Consider the following 23,841-nt stretch of genomic DNA (forward strand, 5'->3'; position numbering starts at 1 on the left):
ACGAGACTAAAATATCTTGAAAGCCTTGCAAATGCATCTCATGTTCGCCGACAATATTATTGGACCGAATTCGGATAATGCCCTATATGGTAAATTACTATTTCTCTGAAAGATACAAGTTTTAACGTTTTATCGTAGATAAGGCTCTCCAACCGGCGCCCGGTGCACCCATTGGAATCATTCATGATTGGTATCCAACGAGCAAATCTCAGTATAACGAGCTACAAAAGTTGAATGCGGAGCGCTCTAGGGTCAATATACCGTTCATTCAATCAGGGGAATGTCTCCATGGTGTGGGGTCATTCAAGCAGTCCATGTTTCCACAGTCTATCGGTATGTCAGCATCTTTTGACACCAACCTTGTGCATCGAGTTGGTAGAGCCATTGGCACAGAAGCTAGCTCAATTGGAATTCACGCATGCTTTTCCCCTGTGCTTGATCTAGCAAAAGATCCTCGATGGGGTCGCGTTCAAGGTAAATTGCTTAGTTACCGAGACCGCAACTCTTATTAACTAATGTAACCTCAGAGGATTGGGGAGAAGATATGGTCTTGACAGCCCATATGGGAGTGGCATACGCGTCAGGTCTGTCTAAAAATGGCAGTTGGTCGGATCACGATGCAGTGGTGCCAGTCATGAAGGTTTGGGGCAATATGTGCACTATGCAATCGGCTTTCGACACTAATTGTATTTTTATTTAGCATTTTGCTGCCCATGGGAGCCCACAAGGGGGCCATAATGCCGCACCGTTCATGGGATACGGCACTCGGGAAGTACTCCAAGAGATGCTTGTTCCATTCAAAGCTGCAGTCGAGCTTGGAGGTGTCAAGGGCGTAATGATGTAAGTTCGCTACCTGCCACACTGGTTGTGTCTGTCTTGTCCCTCTAAGCCATGTATAGGGCTTATAGCGAATTTGATGATGTGCCCTCTTCGGTGAACCCTTTACTATACGAGGCATTGGCAGACTGGGGGTTTGATGGTTTGTTTCTGGCTTACGTAGAGTAATTGATCTGAACATTGACCTTGTATTCAGGTTATGTAACTGCTGATGATGGCGGTAAGAGTCACAGATAATGAAGCGAAGAAGAGGGCTTGAAGCTTACCTCTTCTAGGACTTTCCGAGCTGTTTTATACCCATCGAGTCACAAGCTCGGTGGCAGATACAATTGCACAGTGGCACAATGCCGGGGGCATGGTGCAGTATTACGATTTTCCTTTACAGGAATATGTGGATGTACGGTAGTATAACGCTTGATGTAAGCTGTTACTGACAGATTGTCTAGGCTACTGTCAACCTGATAGAGAATGGAACGCTGACCATAACAACCTTGCGGTCGTTGGTTCGACGTATACTCTCAGTGAAATACGACTTGGGGCTTTTTCACAATCCTTTTATCCCTGAAGAAGTTGATTCACATGCCATTACAGCATCTCACGTCCCACTTACTTTGGAAGCAGCACAAAAGAGTATTGTTCTGTTGGAGAACCGCAATTCTACACTACCAATTAATCCGCTGCAACAAGACATTAGACGAATTGCCTTGATTGGTCCTTTCAGTGATATATTCAACTACGGTGATTACTCTGGGCAATGGGGAGGATATCCCGTCAAAAACGCCAGTACCATACGCCAGGGCATTCTTCATCATCTTTCCAACAGATTTCCTCAGACTGACCTCATTACCAGTTGGGGAGCAAACACATGGACATATAACGCACAGTACAATGTCCCGCCTTATTTGCTCTCTGCAAATGGCACATCAGGTGGTTTACTTGCAACGTACTATGCATCGCCTGACTTCGATGATGCAAGATTCCAAAAATTTGAAACACCAAGCCTGGACTGGGGTCTTTATCCGCCAGTGGGGCTACCGTCAAATAATTTCAGTGTGATCTGGGAGGGGATAGTTACAGTGCCTGTTGACAGCACTGTCGAAGGATGGTTTGGGGTTGCTGTCTACCCAAATACCACTGCAAAGCTTTACATAGATGGCAAACTGCTTGTCGAGGCTGAAGCGTCACTTTCAGGAAACATTCTATCCAACATCCCTGGGTTGTCATACACGTCGGTAAACAGCACGATTCCCCCTCCAGGTTCAGCACCATTCACATTTCGAAAGTCCGCCACGCATGATATTCGGCTGGAATACCAAGCGTGGAACTATGTCCAAAAGGTTGAAAACGTCAATTCCTTGAACGCGCAGGTGCTAATGTTCTGGAATCTGGTGGATCGAATTGATCCAGTTGAAAAGGTACGTGATTGCGAGCCAAGCCGTCATCAATACTACTAATATACTATTATTAATACTACAAAGGCTGTTGCGCTTGCCAAGACATCCGATGTCATTATTCTTGCTGTCGGTGCGAACTGGAACAGTGACGGCGAGTCTGGAGACCGAGCAACCCTTGAGTTGTCTCCAAACCAAAGTACATTTCTCCTTCTATCCCTGAACCTGAAAAGTGTTAATTGCAACTAACAATCTACAGCTGCCCTTACCAATGCAATTTTTGATCTGAAAAAACCTGTCATTCTTGTGCTACAGGGAGGTCGTCCGTTCGCTATTCCTGAATATTACAACAGGGCAGCAGCGGTTCTCAATACGGTTTGTTTCGTCTCAAGTCGGAGGCGATATATATATATATTTTCAGTACAGCTAACTGATCTGCAGTTCTTCCCCGGCCAGTCTGGTGGACAAGCTATCTCGGACGTCCTCTTCGGCACGATCAACCCCGGAGGCCGGGTCCCAATTAGTGTGCCATACAATGTTGGAACATTACCAGCATTTTATAAGTAGGTTTTTGGCTATACCTCATTCTTATAACTATTTCTAATTACCTGCTTGTCAAGCTATAAACCGTCGTTCCCGAGGGACTATACCGACATTCCATATCAGCCGATTGTGAGGGTGACTTTCATTTATATTGCTATAAATCTTCACTTGAAATCAAATGCTTATGTGATAATAAATTAGTATGCGTTTGGATACGGCTTGTCTTACACCGAATTTAAGGTGTCCAAGTTTCATGCCTTTGCAAACTCGACTACGAACGCACAACGTAAATCTCAGTTTGACCCACACTCAGTCATTACCTTTTCGGTGGAAATCACGAACAGTGGTAGCATGGCGGGAAGCTACACGGCACAGGTTTATCTCTTGGGCCGCGTTTCCTCGATCACCCGTCCAGTGAGGCAACTTGTTGCCTTTAGCCGTGCCTACCTCTCAGCAGGGGAAACGCGAACTGTGACTATGAGTTTGGATGTGTCACGATATTTGGTCATTCTTGATCGTCGATATGAATGGATTGTGGAGAGCGGAGATTATACATTCGCCCTCATGGAAAATGGCGGCAACCTTGCCAGCACAGAGATGAATATCACCCTAACCTGTACCTAAGCAGAGGACTGCAATGTTTGAATACTATCTGAACATGAAATCCAAGCTAATATATCATGTTGAGCCAACTTGGTCTCAGTGCAGTTGATAGCTATCAAACTGAAAACAGGGTCCTGTGAAGCTTCTAAAAAACATCGTTCTTCACAGTCGTGAGGTTGCTCAGCACGCTGCGTCGGGCGATTGGACCTGCGGCGACGAAACTGAGGCATAGAAGAAATGTAGCCCAAATCTTAGGAAGCAACTTTGTGAGGAGAAAATGTGTTAATAGAAATATATTGCCGGAATTTTATTGCGTAGAGTGTCTTTGCTGGAGATCAAGTCCCAGCTCAACTCTTACTGTATCAAACTACTCATACCTCAGATAAGATTCGGGGCTGTTAAATAGAGTGAGACGTTGCCAATGTTACTGTTGCACTCGTAGGAAGATCATCTCAATCTTTCAGTGTGATGGGTGAAAAATTTGCTAAAGACGCAGGTTATTCGTGGAGAAGCACGTCCTGCCCTACTGTACTGACAGCGACTGATTCGTCCGATATTTCGGCTTAGAGGTACCCCACATTCTTGGCTCTCTTGGCAGAAGCCACGGGACGAACGCCACTTCTGCAGCTCAACTCCAAGATCGGGATCATAATAACGCTGCCCAGTTTTCAGTATGGACTGAGTTTCTCAATATTCACATACTTGCTACATGTAAAAGAAACAACTCTAGACAGTGAGGTGAGACTGGCCATAGAAGGCAATATACAACACTCACTAAAAAGCCAAAACGGTGGAATCGCGCTCATTATGGGGTTGAGTGTAATAAAACATTTTAATAGGCCCATACTATCTAGATAAAGTAAGTCTCCGGGGTGATTTGGGCAATGAGGTCATATCATCTTGTGACGGGGAGACCAAAGTGAATCCGCCCTACCAGTAAAAGAAGTGTGGTGCCTTGATATCACGATTCATGAGAAAATAAAATGGTTCTGTCAGTGGCTGATTCACCGCTAGGCTAACCGTCATCGCGATGGGGATAACGAACCTACGAATGAAGACGCTGGAGAAGCGTGCGGTTATTCCCATCTGTTTGGAAACCTGATAAAAGGTTCTGACTGAACGTCTGGCTGAATATCTCCACTTCCCTATCTCGAGCTCATGCTATTTTCGATCGTTGCGCATTTCTATGGTGAGAGATTGGTTGTCCAAATGACTCATCCGTACCAGTTTCATGCGAAGGATGAATATTCTATGCTCCTGTTTACAACGTATCTTGCTAGTGATGTGGATCCGCAAGGTGTCACTAAGTTTTTCAAACGTAGCAGATAAGGTTATTGAACAGGTCCTCTCCGGGTACTTCACTTATTTTCATTATTTTCATTTACTAGATAGCGCAAAATGATTAACTCCACAGATCAATCAAAACCCTCCTGCTCCCCTGACTCGCTGGACAGCACCAACAATTCCTCTAGCCCAGCTGAAATGCCCAGGATCGGTTCCAATAGAGCCATTAGGGATCTCTCCAGTGACTGGATCATGCCAACAGCCGTCCTTGGTGCTGGACGCGCCGTACTTGGCAGTATTTTGATTGCGGTTAATCACCTCGATCCATTTCTTGCAGACAATTTCCGAGTCAATGAGCATGTTCACCTCCTGACTGTGAAAATATGATTGGGTATCGAGATTCCCATTGCCTAGATTAAGACGTTAGCTTCGTTGTGATTAAGCGGAGGATTTGACTTACCCTGTATAGCAACCTTCTCGTCGATAATCATCAACTTGATGTGACAACTGCGGCGCTTGAACTTGTTGTGAATCGGCTGGATCTGGTCTTTTCCAACGTAGTAAAAGATCCTCAGCCGAGACCTTTCTTCATCAGTGTCTAAACTGCTGTATAGTCGATTGGCAATCATCTCATTGGTTCCGTTTTGGAATGGGAGTAGCTCGCCCGCGTCGTTGTAACCGAGACACAAGTAGGCAGTAACCGTAACACCGCGTCTGACAGCTTTTAGGAGCGGATCAAGCAGTGGCTCCGCATTCATATTTGGAGTTTGGATAAGAATTGAGTGCTGTGCATGGTTTATGGCAGAGAGGAATGCTGCGTTTTGGGGAACATGGACATGGCTGTGGTTTGGAGCTAAATGAGTTTATCAGCCGTCTACTCTTATTTTGAACCATCAAACTTATACTCACATCCATACGGTTCTCGGTTTACAAGAGCGATTGCAAATGGTTCCTGGGAGGGCATGACCACGTACGGGATCATTCGATCCACCTGGTCGCTGTCGGTTGCATTTCCCGTTGTGTCTGGTTGGATGGTGGTGTCTATTGACATGTGAGCAATTCCGTTGGTAATAGTTCAAGCTGAAAATACATACTGAGATGGCGGCTCACGGCCTGAGTAGCTGTCTCTTCACCTCGCGGTTCAACGCTGGCATTGACTCTCCGTGCCTCGCCGTCAAGGGTGGAATCGTAGTGAGGGGACTTTGTTGTATGTTCTTCAAGGGTCTCATTCTCGGTCCCAGTTGCATTCCCCTTTTCTTCATGCCATGGAAGCGGCGCAGATACGGCTGGGGACTCGAGCAGAGGTAGCGGAGGGTCGAGCGGCTTACCAAATGACAATAACGCAGTGTCGTAGAATGAATCAACGATAGGACCTTCTATATGAGCCAGCATCTCGAGATTGTCGTTGTCCTGAATGTTACTGCTTTGCAAGAGGGCGATGCGTCGGTCGATCACGGTAAACTTGGAGTGAAATGTTCCAAAGACAGGTCGGTGATAGTTGACCACTTGAAGATCGAGATTGGGGATCTCTTTTGACGGGGGAATGTTGACTTTGTCGCTAGTCCATTGCTCTTCCGTGACAGTGAGACGGTTCTCCCAGGCCTGCATCATTGGCATTGGTCAATAGTCACTCATTATTGAGTTTGTGACACACCTGACGAGGATCTCCCCGGTCGTAGAGCATTTTGACGACAACCTTCTTTCCCCTCTCTCCAGCGCGCCTTGATAGTTCCCGCAATGCGTTCGTCACCAGCGTCGATGCATCTGAGTGAACCCAAAAATTTGTCGCCAAAATCAATTCATGCTCGGCTCTTACGATACAATTCGCCAGATGACGAATCAAATCGGGCAATGGCGCGACAATAGTCAACGGGACGACTCCGGAGCTCCCCATCAATGGGGGGGAGACCACTCCCGCCATTGGGTTCTTATCCAAAGAACATAGCGTATCGTGGTAGATCTATTCGACTCCCTCATCAGATATTATTGCCGGTGAAACCGTCGAAGATCAGTTCTCACCTGCAGAAACAGGGGGCTTGGCTCTGCTGATCCCCACTTCCCACATTCCCGCGCTTTTTGAAGTTCATCTTTCTGCTCAAACTCCTTGACACCATCCGACTCTGACTTTTCGTGGCTATGATGGTGATGTCGCGAAAATAAGGATTCAAAGACTTCAGTCGGACATTGCGTCGTATCTTTCGCCAATTCCGAAGTCGTAGTTTGTGACTGCTGGCACTGTTGGTATACGCTCCAGGGAAGCATTTTGCAACGAATGCGACTGTAGTTAAGTGGATGAGGGAGAATTCACAGCAGATTAAGTAGGCTGTGCTATTGAGAGAGACAGGATTCTCACCCGCACGCATTCTCGCTCTCCATATATGAACCCGGGCCTCAACGAGGGGCTAGCTAATGACGTAGCGTGCGGATGGCGAGCTCCAAGATTTTAATTTTTTTAGCCAATGCGAGCGTGGAATGGATATGACAAACGGGAACTTTGGTGCCTAGAACGTGTGAGTGGTTGAATTGGACTTGGTGCTTCAGCCCTGTGGAGCCCCATGTCATCTGATCGCTCCACCATCGTTGCTTGTGTCTGTTGGTGCCTTGGCAGTCGTTTTTCCAAAATTAGATATTACGTAGTGTTCTTCGTTAGTTACCGCAATAATAAACATCCATCACTACGATCACGCAGACTCGACCGAGCTTCGATTATCTCCACCAGGGATAAGTGGTACACTCGAATGCATTGCGAGCGTAGACTAAGTGATTGGAAGAAAATAACATCATTAATGAGCTCAAGAAGCGAGGGCTGGACCACATGGTCTATTATCATGCTATAATTCAGAGTCTACCAAAAAATCGGGAATTGGGTCGCCCTTCAACCTTTGAATCTGCAAAAACTGCTGAATTCTGGGCTGTACCCGAGGGAAAGTTTGCTTTTCTTTGCCATCTTCAACTTTCATCTATATATCTCATTAAACTAATAAGTGTAGACTTTCTGCTCTGGCTTGAAACTATCTCTGCATTACAACAAGTATACCGAAATGAAGAAACTTAAAATCAGACAAGCCCGTCCACCTGTTACCTTTATCGCTGATGCAGCCATCGCGGGTGTAGTAGCCGGATTTGTAGTAGTCGGATTTGGGTCTGACCCGAGCGATGGCGACGAAGCAGCGACCGAGGTGGTACTAGATAACGGAGTCAAAGTCGGAATCGGTGCCACATCAGGAGTAGTCTGCGTGACCGCTGACGTGGTGGTAGATTCCGCGGTGGTGGATTCCGTGGCAGGGATTTCACTGGTAGTAGTTTGTGGCTCTGGCTGCGCCATCGAAGTGGTCGTTGGCCCGGGCACCAGACCTCCTTGCAGCGGAGGAACCGCATACGGAGGATCGAATAGCCCAAACCCACCACACGCATTACACGGCAAAGCCCAAGATTTGACACGATCAGGGGCCACGAGGATAGGATCACACCTGCCGTCAGGTGCCGCCGTTGCGATCACCGAGGCAGCCTCCGTTTGAGGGCAGTCGGTACCCAGATCGCTCAGAGTGAGCTGTCGTGTGACTGACCCGTCAGGATCCATGGTTGATACTTGGTCCAAGTCGAGAGGGAATACTACACTGGTGCCGGAAGGCCCAGCGCGACCAGCAGTGTTGTAACCAAAGATGGTGTTAACGACCATGTACACTGACGGTGAGGTGCTGCATGTAGATATGCATATTAGCCCAAGGGCACTAACGAAAGGAAAAAGGATATGATGATGAAAGCCCTTACAATGTGTAATCGAGGTGTGTGTCAACATAAGTGGACGGGTACGTGTATGGCTCGTTCGTTGGCCAATAGAATAAGTTGACCGTGCCAGCGGAGCTTCGAAGACAGCGTTAGCAACACAGATCACAACACTGCTGACTCTTGATGGGAACAGGAAACTTACATGCTGCAATATGTCGGACATGGGTTTGGGGGAGGAGGGGGTGGTGTGATGGTCGTTGGCACAATAGTAGTGGTGGTCAGAGTAGTATATGAGGTTGTAAAAACCGTTGGTATGGATGTTTCGATGGTCGTCGGCACATAAGTGATGGTGATTATGGTACTTGGTGAGATTGTTGAAACCGTTGGTATTGATATTGTAATATTCTCAGGTGGAGACACACAATTGGTAGTAGTGCTGGCGGTTATGCTTTCAGTAGTAGAACAGGGGGTGGATGTGGGCGAAAGGGTTGTCTGCTCAGTAGAATAACAATGGGTGGACGTGGGCGAGAGGATTGTCTGCTCAGGAGTACAGGTAGTCGTACGGCTGCTTGCCGTATTGTAGAACGGATAGTGTGGATTGTGAACAACTTCATTGTCTCAGCCGTTGTGCCCAAGGATGCTCACTTCGGATCGACCACATACCAGGACCATAGAATGCCTTTGCTCCGACGACTAGCAGCCCGAGCGCAGTCCATATTTTAAAAGCTGGCAACATAGCTACAGCTCTTGCAAAAACAGGAGCTAGAGCAAGTGAGACGCTGGCAGATGTGCAATGCGGATGTTGTTGTTAGGCAATCAGGAACAGAAAATCAAAAAGCAATTGCTGCTCAAAAGGGTTGAATGTCAACAGCAGAAGAAGAGACAGCGTGAACAATAATAATATACGCCTTGTGGCAACAGATCTCGGTCCTTCGCGTCAATGAGGTATTACCTCCCGATGTGATCATCGTGGAAAAGCCGGGAGCGTGGTTACTGAGAAGGGCAATGATAGGTAACAGCCTAGCCAGGAATAGTAAAAGCATTGAGGAGCATTGCCCCTTAGATCTGCGTCACGTCAGAGGGCGGCTCCTGATTAGATAGAACTTGCAGTGGAGCAGGTTTTTGCCGGCGGCCAGCCTGTTTGCTGCGCTGTCTGTGCGGCCGGGGAGTTCCTAACACGTTAGGATCGTCCATTGCCCCTGAGCTCTGAATGACAACGCGACCGTGATTTAGACGGCGATCTCGTTGAATCAATCGCCATGTGCCGTGGCTCTGTCGCCCGACCGACACGCTAGAGACTACACAATGATGTAGCTCGTCTAGCGTTTTAGTGTGCATTTTTCGCTCGTTTTGATTTAGAAAAAATAACCGGGAAGGTTCTGGTCGCTACATCAGACACATCCTTACACATGGATTGACACTCCCATTATTGCTGCACCACACGCCCTCTTTCTGATGCTTTTTCTCAGTTCCTCAAAATGCATGCTGTCATCATTACGGTAGTGTTGGTTTCAACGTTCTCCTGGATGCTTGAATGTTCGGCATCTTCCATTGCTAGACGTTCCTCATCGGCTGTGGTTATCTCTCCCAGCGAATACTTGTAACTGCCCAGAGCAAAACTCTTGAATTGGCGGTGTGTCATCTGCTGATATAGCATCTAGTGAAGGCAATGACGGACCATGGAGCAGCTTTTATCTTCGAGTTGGAACCCCAGAACAAGACGTCCGAGTGCTTGTATCTACGGCCGCTTCAGAGTCAATGGTCGTGTTGTCAAGTTACGGTTGTTCGACATCTGTTTTCACGAAAGTGCCACAGGATTGCGCCGTCTCTAGGGGTAACCTGTTCAATGCAAATCAGTCTTCCAGCTGGCACGGACTAGGCCTTTATGGAATCAACCAGGACGGTGTTGGTCTCGAGGCCAACCTTGGATATTACCAAAGAACATCATTTGCTCTAGATAGTCTGGGGATTAGTCTCACTGGGCCGAGGCTCGAAAGTCAGACCATCGGCGGCATCGCAAGTCCAGAGCCCTTCTATCTGTAAAGATGACCTTGAAGCCTCCTTCTATGAAACTTTACTAATTCAAGACACATATAGTGGGATATTTGGCCTTAGCCCCCAGCCACTCAACCTCAGCTCCCTAGGAAACTTTTCGTCGCCGTCATTCGTCACAAGCCTCAAAAGCCAGGGCGTTATCCCAAGCCTAAGTTGGAGTTATACAGCTGGCGCCAAGTACCGTTAGTTTGTTCCCCAGATGGAATCTTCAAGATGGGTTTCACGTCTCATCTCATATTCTTTCCAACATAGGTCTCAAACAAGTCTATGGCCAGCTCATATTCTCCGGCTATGACACATCCCGTTTCACGATGAATTCCGTGTCGTTCACCATCGCAGGCGACATCACCCGCGATCTTGTCGTTTATCTCCAGTCCATAAGCTACAGCGGATCAAGCTCGGCCACCTTACTTTCCGAACCCATTTTGATCTTCATTGATTCGACCGATCCGAATCTCTGGCTCCCAGATAGTGTGTGTGATGCTTTCGAAAAGGCGTTTGGGCTTGTGCTCGATAGCGAGACTGGCCTATACTTGGTGAATGACACTCACAACACCGAACTACTGAACTCAGATGCGCAGGTGACCTTTCGGCTATCTGATGTGAGCTCCGGCGGAGATGCCGTGACAATCGTTCTTCCATACAACGCTTTTTCCCTTACTGCACAGCCTCCTTTAGTCAATAGCAGCAGCTATTATTTTCCGCTGAAACGCGCAGCCAATTCTACTCAGTATACACTGGGCCGGACATTTTTGCAAGAAGCGTGAGTCGGAAGCCCAGGATATGACCGCTTATACTGATCTCTTTGGGTTTAATTCATAGTTATCTCTCTGTCGATTACGACCGCGGCGTCTTCAACGTGTCGGCATGCGCATGGAATGAAGGTGCTGAGCAAAATATCGTCACAATCACACCCAAGGATTCCGACTCGTCCACTTGCTCTGGAAGCAGCTGTTCGTCTAGTGCTGGTAGCTCAGAAGGTTCCTCACCACTCACCCGCGGCGCCGTAGCTGGTATCTCGATTGCTGCATTGGTTGGGGTCGTCATTCTCGCTGCAGTTCTCTTCTTTTTCATTCGCCGCCAACGCCAGAAGGCCGCATACAAAGCGACACCGCCCGAGCCCGACGTGTCCGTCCTCTCCGGCCCAGTACACAATGCCGTCCCTCCCAACCCACCACATACCGACCAGGGCCCTCCACAGGCAAGATTTTGGTCTCCAGATGCGGTCCTAGGCGGTGTCAGCGAGAGTAATAATGGCGAGAGTAGTGGCGACGGTTTTAACAGTGAGAATAGTGCCAGCAAGCACGGTATGGAATTAGATGGCCAAGATATACAGACCAAGCCGGTCTACCACGAGCTACCAGGGAGTGAAGTCTGGAGGACAGGGCCAGACCCGGCCTCCGTGGTGCGGCGGGTGCGCACTCTTTATACTTGATACCTCACATCCCAAAATCATCTTGACTCTGCCGTATGGATCGTCGACCGATTGGAGCACAGCCCCCCTATCAGCCGTCCCTATCGGCAAGGATTTCTGTATGATCATGACCGCGGCTGTTGAGACTAGGACCCCGACACTGTCTACTAGCGCTGAATCGGAGTCAGCAAGCAGTGGGAATTTACAATCTCAACCTACCGCGATCTCAACAAATATAAGTCAGTATTTACTGGTACTACTTGGGTCGAATCATTGCATAAACCCCTATTTGGTGGTATCTAACCTCCACGCTTAGTACAATGATGACGTCTCAAAATATTAGTTGAAAGAATTTATTTCAGAAGGCTCCTTTAAACATTCGGTGCCAGCTCTCTTGCAAGCCGACTTTGCTGTGTAGTGAACCCAGCTAGGCAGCATGTTAACACCGTCAAGCGCACAGTCTTCGTCGAAGGCCGACAGCCGACGGCCCTATCCCTGGGAATCTACTACCTGTTTTCCGGTAACTCGACTAGACTGCATGGATAATTTATCGGCAAAAAAGGCCCCAGTAATAGTAGTGAAGTGCTAATATTGTAATACTAGAGCTCCTCTGTCCCGTTGAGACCCGATTTGCTATACAAAACAGGTGGAGCGGCGGGTATCCGCTGAACCGCAAGACTCTTAGTGGTAAATTACCACATGTCAGGTCTACAATATCTTCTAACCCAGGGAATACCAACATCCAGCTGCTAGTGTCACAAGGGAAAAATAGACTAGAGAGCTCTCCTTAGCGTTTCGGAGCCGCTCTTTGTCCACAATCATGAATTTGGGGTCAAATTCTAACGGAAGGTTGCGTATTAGATATGCTGTGCTCGGCATGGGTGGGTCAAGAGACCTGGATAAAGATGCCCAGTCGTTACGAATTGATTTCAAGATTTTTAAAGGAGTGCGAAAGCCTCCAATCCACAAATGGTCCAACGTGAGATGACTACTGGAATTAATTATAAGTTGCATATCTGGGTTGCCATTCCCACCCGAGGCACGCACATGCAACTCTGTGCGCTCGTAGATTCAAATCTAGGTTCAGCTATATGTCTTTGAATGAAGGGGCAACACCAGATAGTATCCGTTGAAGCGATCCTGCGACAGCATGGGCAAAGTGTTGCCAACCTTGACCATTGGAAAGTATTCGAATGGCTTCTTTCAACACACGGTGACCGCTTTTATTGCCATTCAAGAAGCCTATGCCGGCAACATGAGGTCTTCTATTATCACCAGTATTCACCCATTGCATCCAGACAGTCTCATCGATGCCCTCGTCATCAATCTTCAGCGGTAACCACGAACTATCTGAGTCGGTTGGGCTCTCGAAAATACTTCCATAGTACCAAATGTACAGAGTCACGAGGAGCACATAAAGTGGATCACATGCCTCGAGCCGTCGTTGATTCCGAATTCTGCGAAACACTTGTGCTGCAAATGTCAATGTTCTTCGGGACATCGGAGGATTGCATCGTAGTCGTTTCTTCAAACTCTCCAGGCTGGCTTCTGTATCCCTTTTGGATGCCATCCATCCGGAAGAAACATACAACAGTGTATAGGGAATATGGTCTAGAATCCTAGATATAGAGTAAATCTTTTTCATAGCAGAGAAAATTCCAGACGAGGCAGAAATTTCATCAGGTGCCAGTCGATATTCGAGGAGCTTTCCAGCGACATTTGATATTGCCAGGTCCGCAAGCATCTTAGTCTGGTCCGAATGAGCAGCGCACAAAGCAGCAATGTCAGCCCCCGGCTCATTAACAGAACCATCTGTAAGCCCTGGCTTTAGAATTTGTGAAAGACTCCGCTCTTTTGCAAATATCGAAATCATGGTGAACAAGGATGCTGAGCTACCTAATGATGACGTGGGTTCTTTGTCCGAATTATTGGCACTTAGAATATCTAGGACGCTAGGCGAATGGGGTGGCACTGCTCGTGTTGATTGGAACATTTTCAGGCGGCTGGTGATATTCCAAGATACTTACAAAGATCTGCTTGTATCAAATTTGGTATTTCAAGGGGATCAGAGTTTTGCCAGAGCTCATCATCGCATGGTAGACAGGCATGTAGCTCGGAAACGGAGATCAAAGGAGCGAGATCGAAGAAAGTCCAATGCAAATATTCAATATCTTTTCCAGTGGTTGAATTAACACGTGAAATGGATCACATAGCAGGTACCAGCAATCAACTTACACCAAGTAAAATAGATCACTCTAGCCCAAGATTCGCGCGCCACCCAGTCAAACGAGCTTTTGCTGACTAAATCGGTTTGCTGAGGAGCCCACCCACGATACAGAATAGACTGTGTCATAAATGGACGGCACATAGTCACGAGAAGACTGCGCAAATACTGTGCTTGAGCCAAGGTATGTTGCCTTCCACAGAAGGACAAAGCAAATGTACACAAAATTGTTGCTTGAACCAACTGAAGATCATGTTTAGGAGGGCAATCCAGATTGATCTGTAAGATATATCAGCTTTCAATTGTTCTCTGCGGCGGAATAAAGCACTAGATGATAACTATGACGATAATGTTAATTGAAACCCACATTCTTAAGCAAAGAGCGCCGTAGGGTCTCCAAAAGGGCAAGGCCACATTGGCCACGAGACGTGACCCTGGAGTATTGGGAGCCTATTGCTGCAACGGCGAAAACCAGACAAGGAGACCTCTGTTGATGTTGGAAGGTGGCTTGATGCAGAAGAGGGAAGCTTGAATGAAAAAATTGAAAATAAAGCTGCACAAAGGCATTTATGATTTCGCGCCGTGGAAAATTGACTTTATTTTCACAACTAGAGGCCTGAACGGACTTGTGATAAAGCCTCAAAAGCTCCTCATAGTCCGATTCGGAAACTTCTAGTACGTGGCAATAGTCGTCTGAAACTATTAGATTGGTATCGTCTGGGGAGAAGTGAGGAAAGCCAGGGAAGAACGGTTCTGCTTGGTTATTCTGATTCCTCATAGGCGTAGCACGATTCCTTTGCCTATGGGATTCATCCGAAAGACTCTCCGGTGTACTTATAGTGCCTCTATGCTTCATATGCTGGGGCACCGATGCAGTTGGATCGTCGGCGCAGACGCCTGTAGGATCCTCAAAAGGGAGAGAAGTGTGGTCACAGTAGAACATCACATCACTGGTACTGGTAGGGTCGATCTCGAAGGGCGAGGCAAATGGGAATGCAAAATCTTGCGGTATCCAGGGGAACTCATGTTGAAATAGTAGATCAGTTCCACTGACGATGGCCGCGCTTTCACCATGTTCGCTTGGATGTGATAAATGGAGGTGGCTTGGTCCATCGCCCCTCTCGATCTGCGAGGCGTCTAGATACCCATCTTGGGGACCAAGTGCGCTGCTCTCGGGCATTTCAGTTGAAGGGTTTGAAAAATGACAGGGTAGGCCTCGCTGATTGCAGCGGTCGCATGGCACTGTTCCCTTGCAACGTTGCTTTGACCGGGTACATTCACTGCAAGCTTTAAGAGCCCGTCTGCTCATGCCGTCGTATTGGTGCCCATGCGTCACTTCATGTCGCTTCAGAGTGTCCCTATCAGCATGAAATCAGCAAAATACTGGGAAATGGAGACCCTGGCCCTCGCACTGTCTTGAAAAGGAATTAACGCAGCGGTGACATGTAAAAGGCTTCATTTGGAGGTGACGGCGAACATGGCGGTTGAGATGCTCCCTTCGTTGGAACGTAATTCCACAGTGATCACATCCGAAGAGGAGTTGTTGAGGCGAAACTGATTGCATCGTCATTGACTTTGGACGGCTGATTAGGTGATCAGAAATTATACATGGACCTGAGAGGACTGAGTAGATTCTATGGGTTGTGAAGCTGAGATAGGATGTAGTACTGAAAAGCTAACTTCGGTTTGACGTAGCTCAATACCACTTAAAAGCACCCGAAAACTCGGAAATCCGGATAACTAACTAACGTAATTCCCAAGCGAGCGCCGCACCCAAGCGAGCGCCGCACTAAATCGCGGTCGCGCCCCAACGCGTCAACTTCATCATTTCAACTACCCACCATGCCCCCTATTCGCAATAAAAATTCCCAAAATTCTGTCAATCGAGAGGGTAGAATCCAGCTTGCAATCAAAGCTTTACAGAATAACGAAATTCCCTCTATTCGCGAAGCTACGCGCGTATTTGACATACCTGATCGAACCCTACGTCGTCGATTCGAAGGCGTACAATTTCGCAAAGATACGCGCGCAAATAGTCATAAATTGACTCTTGAAGAAGAGCAATCGCTCCTACAATGGATTCTATCTATGGATTCGCGCGGATCTGCCCCTAGACCATTAATGGTAGGGGAAATGGCCAATATTCTATTACGGGAGCGCTGCAATCAGACTATTAGTAAGAATTAGGTCACCAACTATGTTAAGCGCTACCCAGAGCTGAAATCGCGCTTTTCTCGTCGATACGATTACAAAAGGGCATTATGCGAAGATCCGCGCATTATTATGCCTTGGTTTGAGCGCGTACAACGCGCAATCGACGAAAACGGTATTCAACCTAAGGATATCTACAATTTCGACGAAACAGGCTTCGCAATAGGCCTAATTGCGACTACTAGGGTTATCACAAGAGCTGATTACTACGGTTGGAGGTCTATAAAACAGCCAGGGAATCGCGAATGGGTTATATCAATTGAATGTGTGAATGCAATAGGATTTGCACTCCCTATAACTATCATCTTCAAAGCTAGAACCTACTACTATAAGGCTTAGTATGATGACCTACCTAGCAATTGGAGAATCGAAATTAGCAATAATGGTTAGACTATAGACCAAATTAGGCTTCGATGGCTACAAAAACAATTTATCCCTATGAATACTAGTCGTATGAAGGGTAAATATCGACTACTTATTATAGATGGCCATAGTAGTCATTTAGCGGCTGATTTTGATAAATTATGCGCCTAAAACGACATTATTCCAATTTGTATGCCTATACATTCGTCGCATCTATTATAGCCTTTAGATATAGGCTGTTTTGCCCCCCTAAAGCGCGCATATAGGGGGCTGATTGAGGCTAAAGCGCGATGCAATATTAACCATATCGACAAGCTTAATTTCCTTAAAGCATTCCCATAGGCTCACATAGAAGCATTTAAATCATCAACTATCTAAAGCGCTTTCGAAGCAGCTGGTTTAGTACCATATGATCTAGATAAGGTCATTTCAAAGCTTGATGTTCAACTTCGGACACCTACCCCCCTAGGTAGTCGACTAGGCAGTCGATCAAGCATATGGAGCCTAAAAACGCCAGCAAATTCTAAATAGTTGGATCGATAAGCTTCATTAATCAAAGGCCTGATTACCCGCCAAATTCAAAGTGATCTAAGCCCTATATAGAGGCAAATTGATCAGATCATCAAAGCGACCCAATTTTCGATGCATAGTGCAGCAATTCTTCGCGAGCAAGTCTATGATTTAAGTGCTGCGAATGAGAAAAAAATCAAAAAGCGCCAGAAATCTAAAAAGCGCATTGCCTAATCAGAGGGATTCCTAGATACTGAGGGTAGGGAGGCATTTAATAGTCTAAACCAGGCTAATGAATGCCAAAATGCCCCCCCCCCCGCGGAAGCAGATGCATTAGCTTCCCGGCCAATCAGGCGCGCCCCCCCACGATGCAGCGACTGTAATCGAGTTGGGCATAGAAGAACGCATTCCCCTGATAGGTCTAATAGGTAGAAATTTGAAATTAATGGCGTTGGTGGTATAATAAATCGATTTGAAATATCCGTAGTTGGTTTAGTGCGGCGCTCGCTTGGGAATTACGTTAACGTAATTCACTAGCGAGCCGGCCACCCAAGCGAGCCGGCCACCCCAAAACACCATAGTGAACGCAATAAATTACAACTCGACATCTCAACAACAATAAGTTAATATTAGATTCCACTATATCCTAGTGCTATTTAGATCGTGTCTAGCCTATTTCTAAAAGGTTTAAAGGATTTACGATGAGTTGCAATTCAGATATATATATTTGGCCTACGGTCGCAATCCTTTTGGGTAACGTAGTAAAATCATTTTTTGATTTCGAGTTAAATTTGTCTAAGCTATTTGATATCCTTAGAAATAACACCATACAAACAATCAAATAAAATTAACTTGTAGTTGTTGAAATATCGAGTTATAAAAATAATACATTTATTATGGTGTTTCGGGGTGGCCGGCTCGCTTGGGTGGCCGGCTCGCTAGTGAATTACGTTATTCTAACTGGGGCTGACAAAGCGATGTTGGACCCAAGATCACGTGAGCACTGTGAGGGCAGTGCTCCAACATGAACTAGTAGTTAGTCGGGCTCCCCCCACCCCCACTTCCTCGCGCGGCGGCCCTCTAATCCCATAGTTACACACACAAAAGCGCTGAGGAAAGTTCCTCATAGACACTTTGGATACATTCGGCCTTGGATGATAACCATGTCTTTCCGAAAATTCAGCAAAGGATGCGGTGAATGCCGAGCAAGAAAAATCAAAGTAGGTCCTCGCATATGTGACGTCGCTCATACTCTCCTTGTACTTAGATGGCAATAGTGTGACCTTCAACAACCCCAGTGTGCTCGTTGTCTTAAAGCAGCCCGAAGTTGTCCAGGATACCGGGACCTAAATGCACTTCAGTTCCGGAATGAAACCCAATCGGTAACCCAACATGCAAAAGCTGGTGCTCACGTAGCCCCGTCTACATCTCGAAGAACCCAAAAGTCACTCATCGACGAGTCATTAAGAAATCATCTCACTAGACAAGCGAGTGAGAATCGGAGGGCTTTGTTCTTATTGCCAATTGATTCGCTTGTCATCGATGCCGAACATCAAGCCTCATGCTATTTTTTCAAAACTTACATTTGGGTTGGCACTCTGGCCTTAATCCACGGCTCATTTGATTACCGTGTCGATAGTGTGAAAGCCCCCTTGGGAGAAAGGGCCTTGTTAGCGGCTGCGACTGCTGTTGGAAAGGCCACGATTGGGAATATCAACAACATGAGCTCCTTGATACAATCAGCCAGATCTGACTATTCTGACTCGCTCCGGTTGACAAATGCCGCAATTTCGGATGTTCACCAGTGGAGTGAAGATTCTACGCTTGTTGCTATTTTTTTGCTGTCCATATTTGAGGTGAGTTCATTCTCGAGATTTGTATTGTCTTGAAGCTCACTGATTACACTAGGTCATCACTGGCCACGGACAGCAGTCAATTGAAAATTGGTTACAGCACATCAATGGCTGTGTTAGGCTATTGGAAATGCGCGGTGTGGATGGTTTGATCAATACTCCGTCTCTGACGACTTTTAGATCCTGGAGAGACCAAATTGTATTTCGTCCATGTCATTTTGGGTTGGACTATGTCTGACTTCACTTTTCTGCAGATTCTTGGTTGTATATACCGCCAAGTTCCCGTTCCTCCGACCATTGTCGGCTTATCAGGACGACTGGCAACAACCTTGTGCACTCCAATTGAGACCTCTTCAAGCCAGCTTACTATACTCATGGCCAGGTTAGCTGAGCTTCGCTATCAAATAGCAAGTGGCTTTCTTAGTGACGTCAAACTTATTCTGAGGGAGCTATCATTTATTCAAAAAGAGCTCTTAATCTGGCTCAAAAATGTCTCGCCGAGCTGCGCTTATCAGTCTTTTGTCAGATCTGACGCTTTCGACATGGGACCGGACACCAAGCTCCGCCCACATCGCGGTTTTTATCACAGATATCCGGATCTACAATCGGCTTTGGTGTGGAATAACTACCGTATCACTCAGATTTTGGTGTATGACATGATTATATCTCATCTGCGACCACTGGCAATGATGGAGGGGAATTCAAGCCACATCAAGGACGCACAGATCAAATGTTCCGGAATGCGTAATCAAATGCGCAAGCTTGCTGATGAAATCTGTTATAGTGCTCCTGATATCCTCGGTGTGCTTGACCAGGTTGCGTCCGAGTCAGAGCCTTCAACTGTAAAAAGTTCAGCTGGAGGCTTTATACTTCTGTTTCCACTTTCCTTTGCCGTGGTCGTTGACGACCACCCTTCCCCCCTTTCTGAGTGGGTTTTTGAATGCTTTCATATAATTGCACGTGTTATGGGAATACATCAAGCTCTTGTCCTTCAGCGATTTCTGCCCACCTTATGTGGACAGTACAGCTGGGCGGACAAATTCGATCCTTTTCAAGCTTGAGAAGATCAGTCTACCAGAATGTGAAGATCTAGATCGTTTAGGAGGTTATATCGTCCAACAGCCTGGCTATAAAGATACCAGGCAGAAATAGTACTGTAATCTTTGAATTCATATTTCACTGAGTATACTAATTTGCCCAGCTGGTACAACAGTAGTGTGAATCTACCATCATCAAAACGACCAGTTGCAGAACATGCGGTCGAGTTCCCCGCTGGACAGTATAGGCCAGGTGAGTAGTAGTTAGTGTCGGGATTCCAGCGTGGATCCATGGATAAAAGTATTGTACAGCACTAAACTGCTTTTGGTTTTTGACATTCTTGGCATTGTGCGCTCATTTCGCTTAATATGCGTTCTGTATCATGAAAGGGATAGTTAGATTATACACAGAATGCCAGACTTCTTCTATCTTGCGATTTTCGACCACATTGGGAAATTACTAATGTAATTCGTGGTGGATCACATACACCGCCTAGATTCGACAGTTAGTTAGATCGGCGGTTTAGCAGTTCAGCTGACTAACATCGGGAAGACTCTGGGTCTAGGGCGGAAGTTTCGGCCCCAGCTCGAGCTTATCTGGGGGAACACTAAACCCATTACAGTAAGTCCCGCGAACGAAGGCTTGAAGGGGTATAGACCTGTGGAATACCCAGTACACCACGTCCCAGGAAGGGGAGGAATATGGGAAGAATTACGTCTGGCCTCCACCTAAGCCTGAGATTGGCAATGCATGGCAGTTCTTGTTGGCCAGGTCTCGTTTTCCGCCCCGGATAAGAGTGTCGATCTTCCTGACGGACACATTATAAAGGAGCAGCTGCGATACTGGTTCCTAACGACGTAATAATATCACCATCAAGAATGTCCTCTGACTTTTCTCAACCTCCCAAACAAGAAGATCCGCTCAAACTCAATATGTCCATGGACTCTGATAGTGAGGGAGATGGCACGCCGATTGATGTCGTAACAGAAGAAGAAGCTGATTCGGCAATCATCTCGTTCATGGAAAACAATTCCGACATTCCAATAGCTCCCGCTAGTCGGGGAATCTCTTATCCTGTCGTTATTCCTCAGCGACGACCTGGAAACAAGCAACGAGGGTTTATGAAGGCTTATGCTCCGATATTATCCCAGTGTGGCATCAGCCAAGAACACTTCCACGAGTTTATTATCGCTTTAAACAAAGCAATCCAGGTCTCTAAATGGCTTGCTGCGGTACAAGTTGCCGCATTTGGTGCTTCTTTCGTCCCGAATCAAATTTCCATGGGTGCGACAGCGGCTGTGCAACTAGTATCAGCAGTTGCAGCAAGAGCACAAATTAGATGGAAGTAAGTCTAATTTGGGCACATTTCTCATATGCCATTTGTTTAATGCTTGACCAGAGTGAATACCTTTCTTGACCAGGCGAATCGAGAATTATTCTGTCCTCGCGGACTCTATTGTCTGATTGTGACATACAACCCTCTCCCACAGAAACAGCAAGAAGATATCAATACCACGATAGACGCATCATCTTCTAGTAGAGGGTCGACTGCATCACAGAGCAAATGGCCGCGAAAGGTCGCAAAAAACTTGCGCAATCCATTCTCAGTCTCTACCGAAGGGGAGCAGAATTTGCCATCAGAAGTTGCACCCCTAATATTTTCGGAGGAAGACGAGGACGTCCGCATGAAAAAAAAAGACAAGCCTTGGAACAAGTTGAACGAATACTTCGATAAACGCGCCCGGGCAAGATATGTAAGTCGCCCTTAACCTCTCAATAAGAAAGCTTCTAATAAAAAAAATCCTAACAGGCTGCTGAAAGTAATCATGACACCCTATCTGCAGCCCCAGAATCCAGATTCAAAAATCGGTTCCTCGATCCTAACCATCCAGCCAATAATGGAGGTCTTCTTGGTTTAGTATCGGGGGGGCACCTTACACGGGACCCAAAAAAGGGAATAGAAGATACTAAAAGTATGCTCCAACAGCAGGAAGCTTTTCTTCAGGAGCAACAGAATTACCAGCTAGAGCTACTCCATAGCCAGTTCCAAGCCATGGGCTACTCAGACCTACAGGCGCGCGAGACCATTGCACTCTACGAGCAACAGTTCCAGCTACAGCGAGAACAGTTGCAGACCCAAATTCAAGGGGCAGATATTATGCCTAGAAAGATATTGAAAAATGTTCTTTATCTCATGGTTGTAAACCTGCCAAATAAGGAGGAACTCGCAGCTGCTAAAATGGCGATGATGCCAGACGAGGAACATGATGGCAATCGAAGAAATCTAGTGGCCATGGTCAATGTACAATAATTGATTTCATTTAGCTGCATCTCAGCCTAGGGTTGCTGAATTTTACTACCCCTAGAGGAGGCCTACCCTAGAAGACTTTACAAATGATGTTCTTTGTTAGATGGCCCTGACAGGAGAATATGTCCCGACAATTTCCAACATCAAACCAATGATAAGTAGCAGCCGTACCGTTGAACATGGTCAACACCACGGCCATTTGCGGGCGGCGATTTCGCTTAATTAGTTAGAAACTTCAACTGGGGGAGGAATAAATAATAATAATAAGAAGTTATACTATAGCTTCACTTTCGTTTCCTACTTTAGACTCTCCAGATCATCATAGTCAAACACGCTCACGCGGCTGCTGTGGAGCTCTTGATTGGAAAGCAGCACAGCGTAGCATTTAGCAAAGTCAGTGGCCTTCATTGCGCCGGTTTTAGCTGCCGACTCGTCGACTTCGACACGCAGCGCTAGGTAGACTTCATTGAAACGGACGTTGGTCTTGTACTTGTCGCGACACGCCACATTGGCCAAGGAGAACAATGCACCCTGGGTGAGAGCGGGCGGGGCACGGGCCCCTAGATCTCCTTGAGAGCCTATGCAGAGAGTCCAGCTACTGCGCGGGTCGTTCTGATGGAGTAGGTACGGAATCGTTGCACGGTATGCCCCTAACTGTTGTTAGCCAACATCCTACCAATACGTGCCGGAGAACTTACAGAAGTTCGATTCGAAGTTGACAGTCCTGATCTGACGCAATCCCTCCATAATGATATCCTGTAACGGCGTGGCCGCATACCCTCCACCGGCTGTGTACCACTTTAGCGGAGCCTCAATTTTGGACCTAAACCTAGACGGTGAACAAACCTACAACATAGACATGTTGGGAAGCGGGAAGTTTGCCAGCTTTGACTTGCTCAACGATGTTTTGCACCCCGCTCTCCGAACAGAGGTCGGCTTCGACGGTTGTGATTCCTTCCGTCGTTCCTACGTGGTTGAACAATTTGGTTGCTGAAGCCTGGTTGCGAACGGCGGCCAGAATGTGACGCCCCGTTTGCAGGCCCGCCTTAACGGCCGACACGCCAATGTTTCCCGTTGCCCCGACGACTAAGACGGTTTCTATGCTAGGCGGTGATATAGTGGGAGGCTTTTATGATGTTTTGTGATACAAGCAAATGGAAACAATCAAATGGAATTCATTTTCCCCCCAAGAGATAATCTCGTCTTATATACCATTCGCAAGAGACTGAAGCAAAGTCCTCATGTAGAAGCATTAACTATGCCCCAGTTCCGAAGTTGTTCAGCCTTTCATTGGGTATCCACCTCTAAGTATGGAGGATACTTACACAAAGATTACCAATCCGAGGGGAGATAACTAACCTAGTTGGTTAGTAGTTGCGAGCGATTATCAATCCGGGGGAAACAAAGACGCGAGCTCCGAGTGGCCCGTGTAAATTATCGCAAATGGCGGGCTTAGGTGTCTTAGCGGCTCAATTGCT

At 46.8% G+C, this 23,841-nt stretch overlaps 4 protein-coding genes across 4 annotated transcripts; 1 reads left to right on the forward strand and 3 right to left on the reverse strand.

Annotated features, from left to right (window-relative positions):
- Positions 1–4,793: 4,793 nt before the first annotated feature.
- PFLUO_LOCUS5792 (uncharacterized protein) lies at positions 4,794–5,416 on the reverse strand (the record flags this gene model as incomplete). Its single annotated transcript, XM_073783271.1, has 2 exons — positions 4,794–5,068; positions 5,119–5,416. 2 exons carry the CDS (start codon positions 5,414–5,416, stop codon positions 4,794–4,796), a joined length of 573 nt encoding a protein of 190 aa, XP_073639843.1.
- A 122-nt stretch (positions 5,417–5,538) lies between these two features.
- PFLUO_LOCUS5793 (uncharacterized protein) lies at positions 5,539–6,266 on the reverse strand (the record flags this gene model as incomplete). Its single annotated transcript, XM_073783272.1, has 2 exons — positions 5,539–5,699; positions 5,753–6,266. The coding sequence occupies 2 exons, from the start codon at positions 6,264–6,266 to the stop codon at positions 5,539–5,541; spliced, it is 675 nt and encodes a 224-aa protein (XP_073639844.1).
- Positions 6,267–10,753: 4,487 nt separating this feature from the next.
- On the forward strand, positions 10,754–11,877 carry PFLUO_LOCUS5794 (uncharacterized protein; the record flags this gene model as incomplete). The annotated part of the gene is made up of 2 exons (XM_073783273.1): positions 10,754–11,205; positions 11,265–11,877. 2 exons carry the CDS (start codon positions 10,754–10,756, stop codon positions 11,875–11,877), a joined length of 1,065 nt encoding a protein of 354 aa, XP_073639845.1.
- A 10,783-nt stretch (positions 11,878–22,660) lies between these two features.
- On the reverse strand, positions 22,661–23,224 carry PFLUO_LOCUS5795 (uncharacterized protein; the record flags this gene model as incomplete). The annotated part of the gene is made up of 3 exons (XM_073783274.1): positions 22,661–23,013; positions 23,062–23,186; positions 23,217–23,224. The coding sequence occupies 3 exons, from the start codon at positions 23,222–23,224 to the stop codon at positions 22,661–22,663; spliced, it is 486 nt and encodes a 161-aa protein (XP_073639846.1).
- Positions 23,225–23,841: the final 617 nt, after the last annotated feature.

The sequence above is a fragment of the Penicillium psychrofluorescens genome (genome assembly GCF_964197705.1).
Source record: "Penicillium psychrofluorescens genome assembly, chromosome: 3".
Lineage (NCBI taxonomy): Eukaryota > Fungi > Ascomycota > Eurotiomycetes > Eurotiales > Aspergillaceae > Penicillium > Penicillium psychrofluorescens.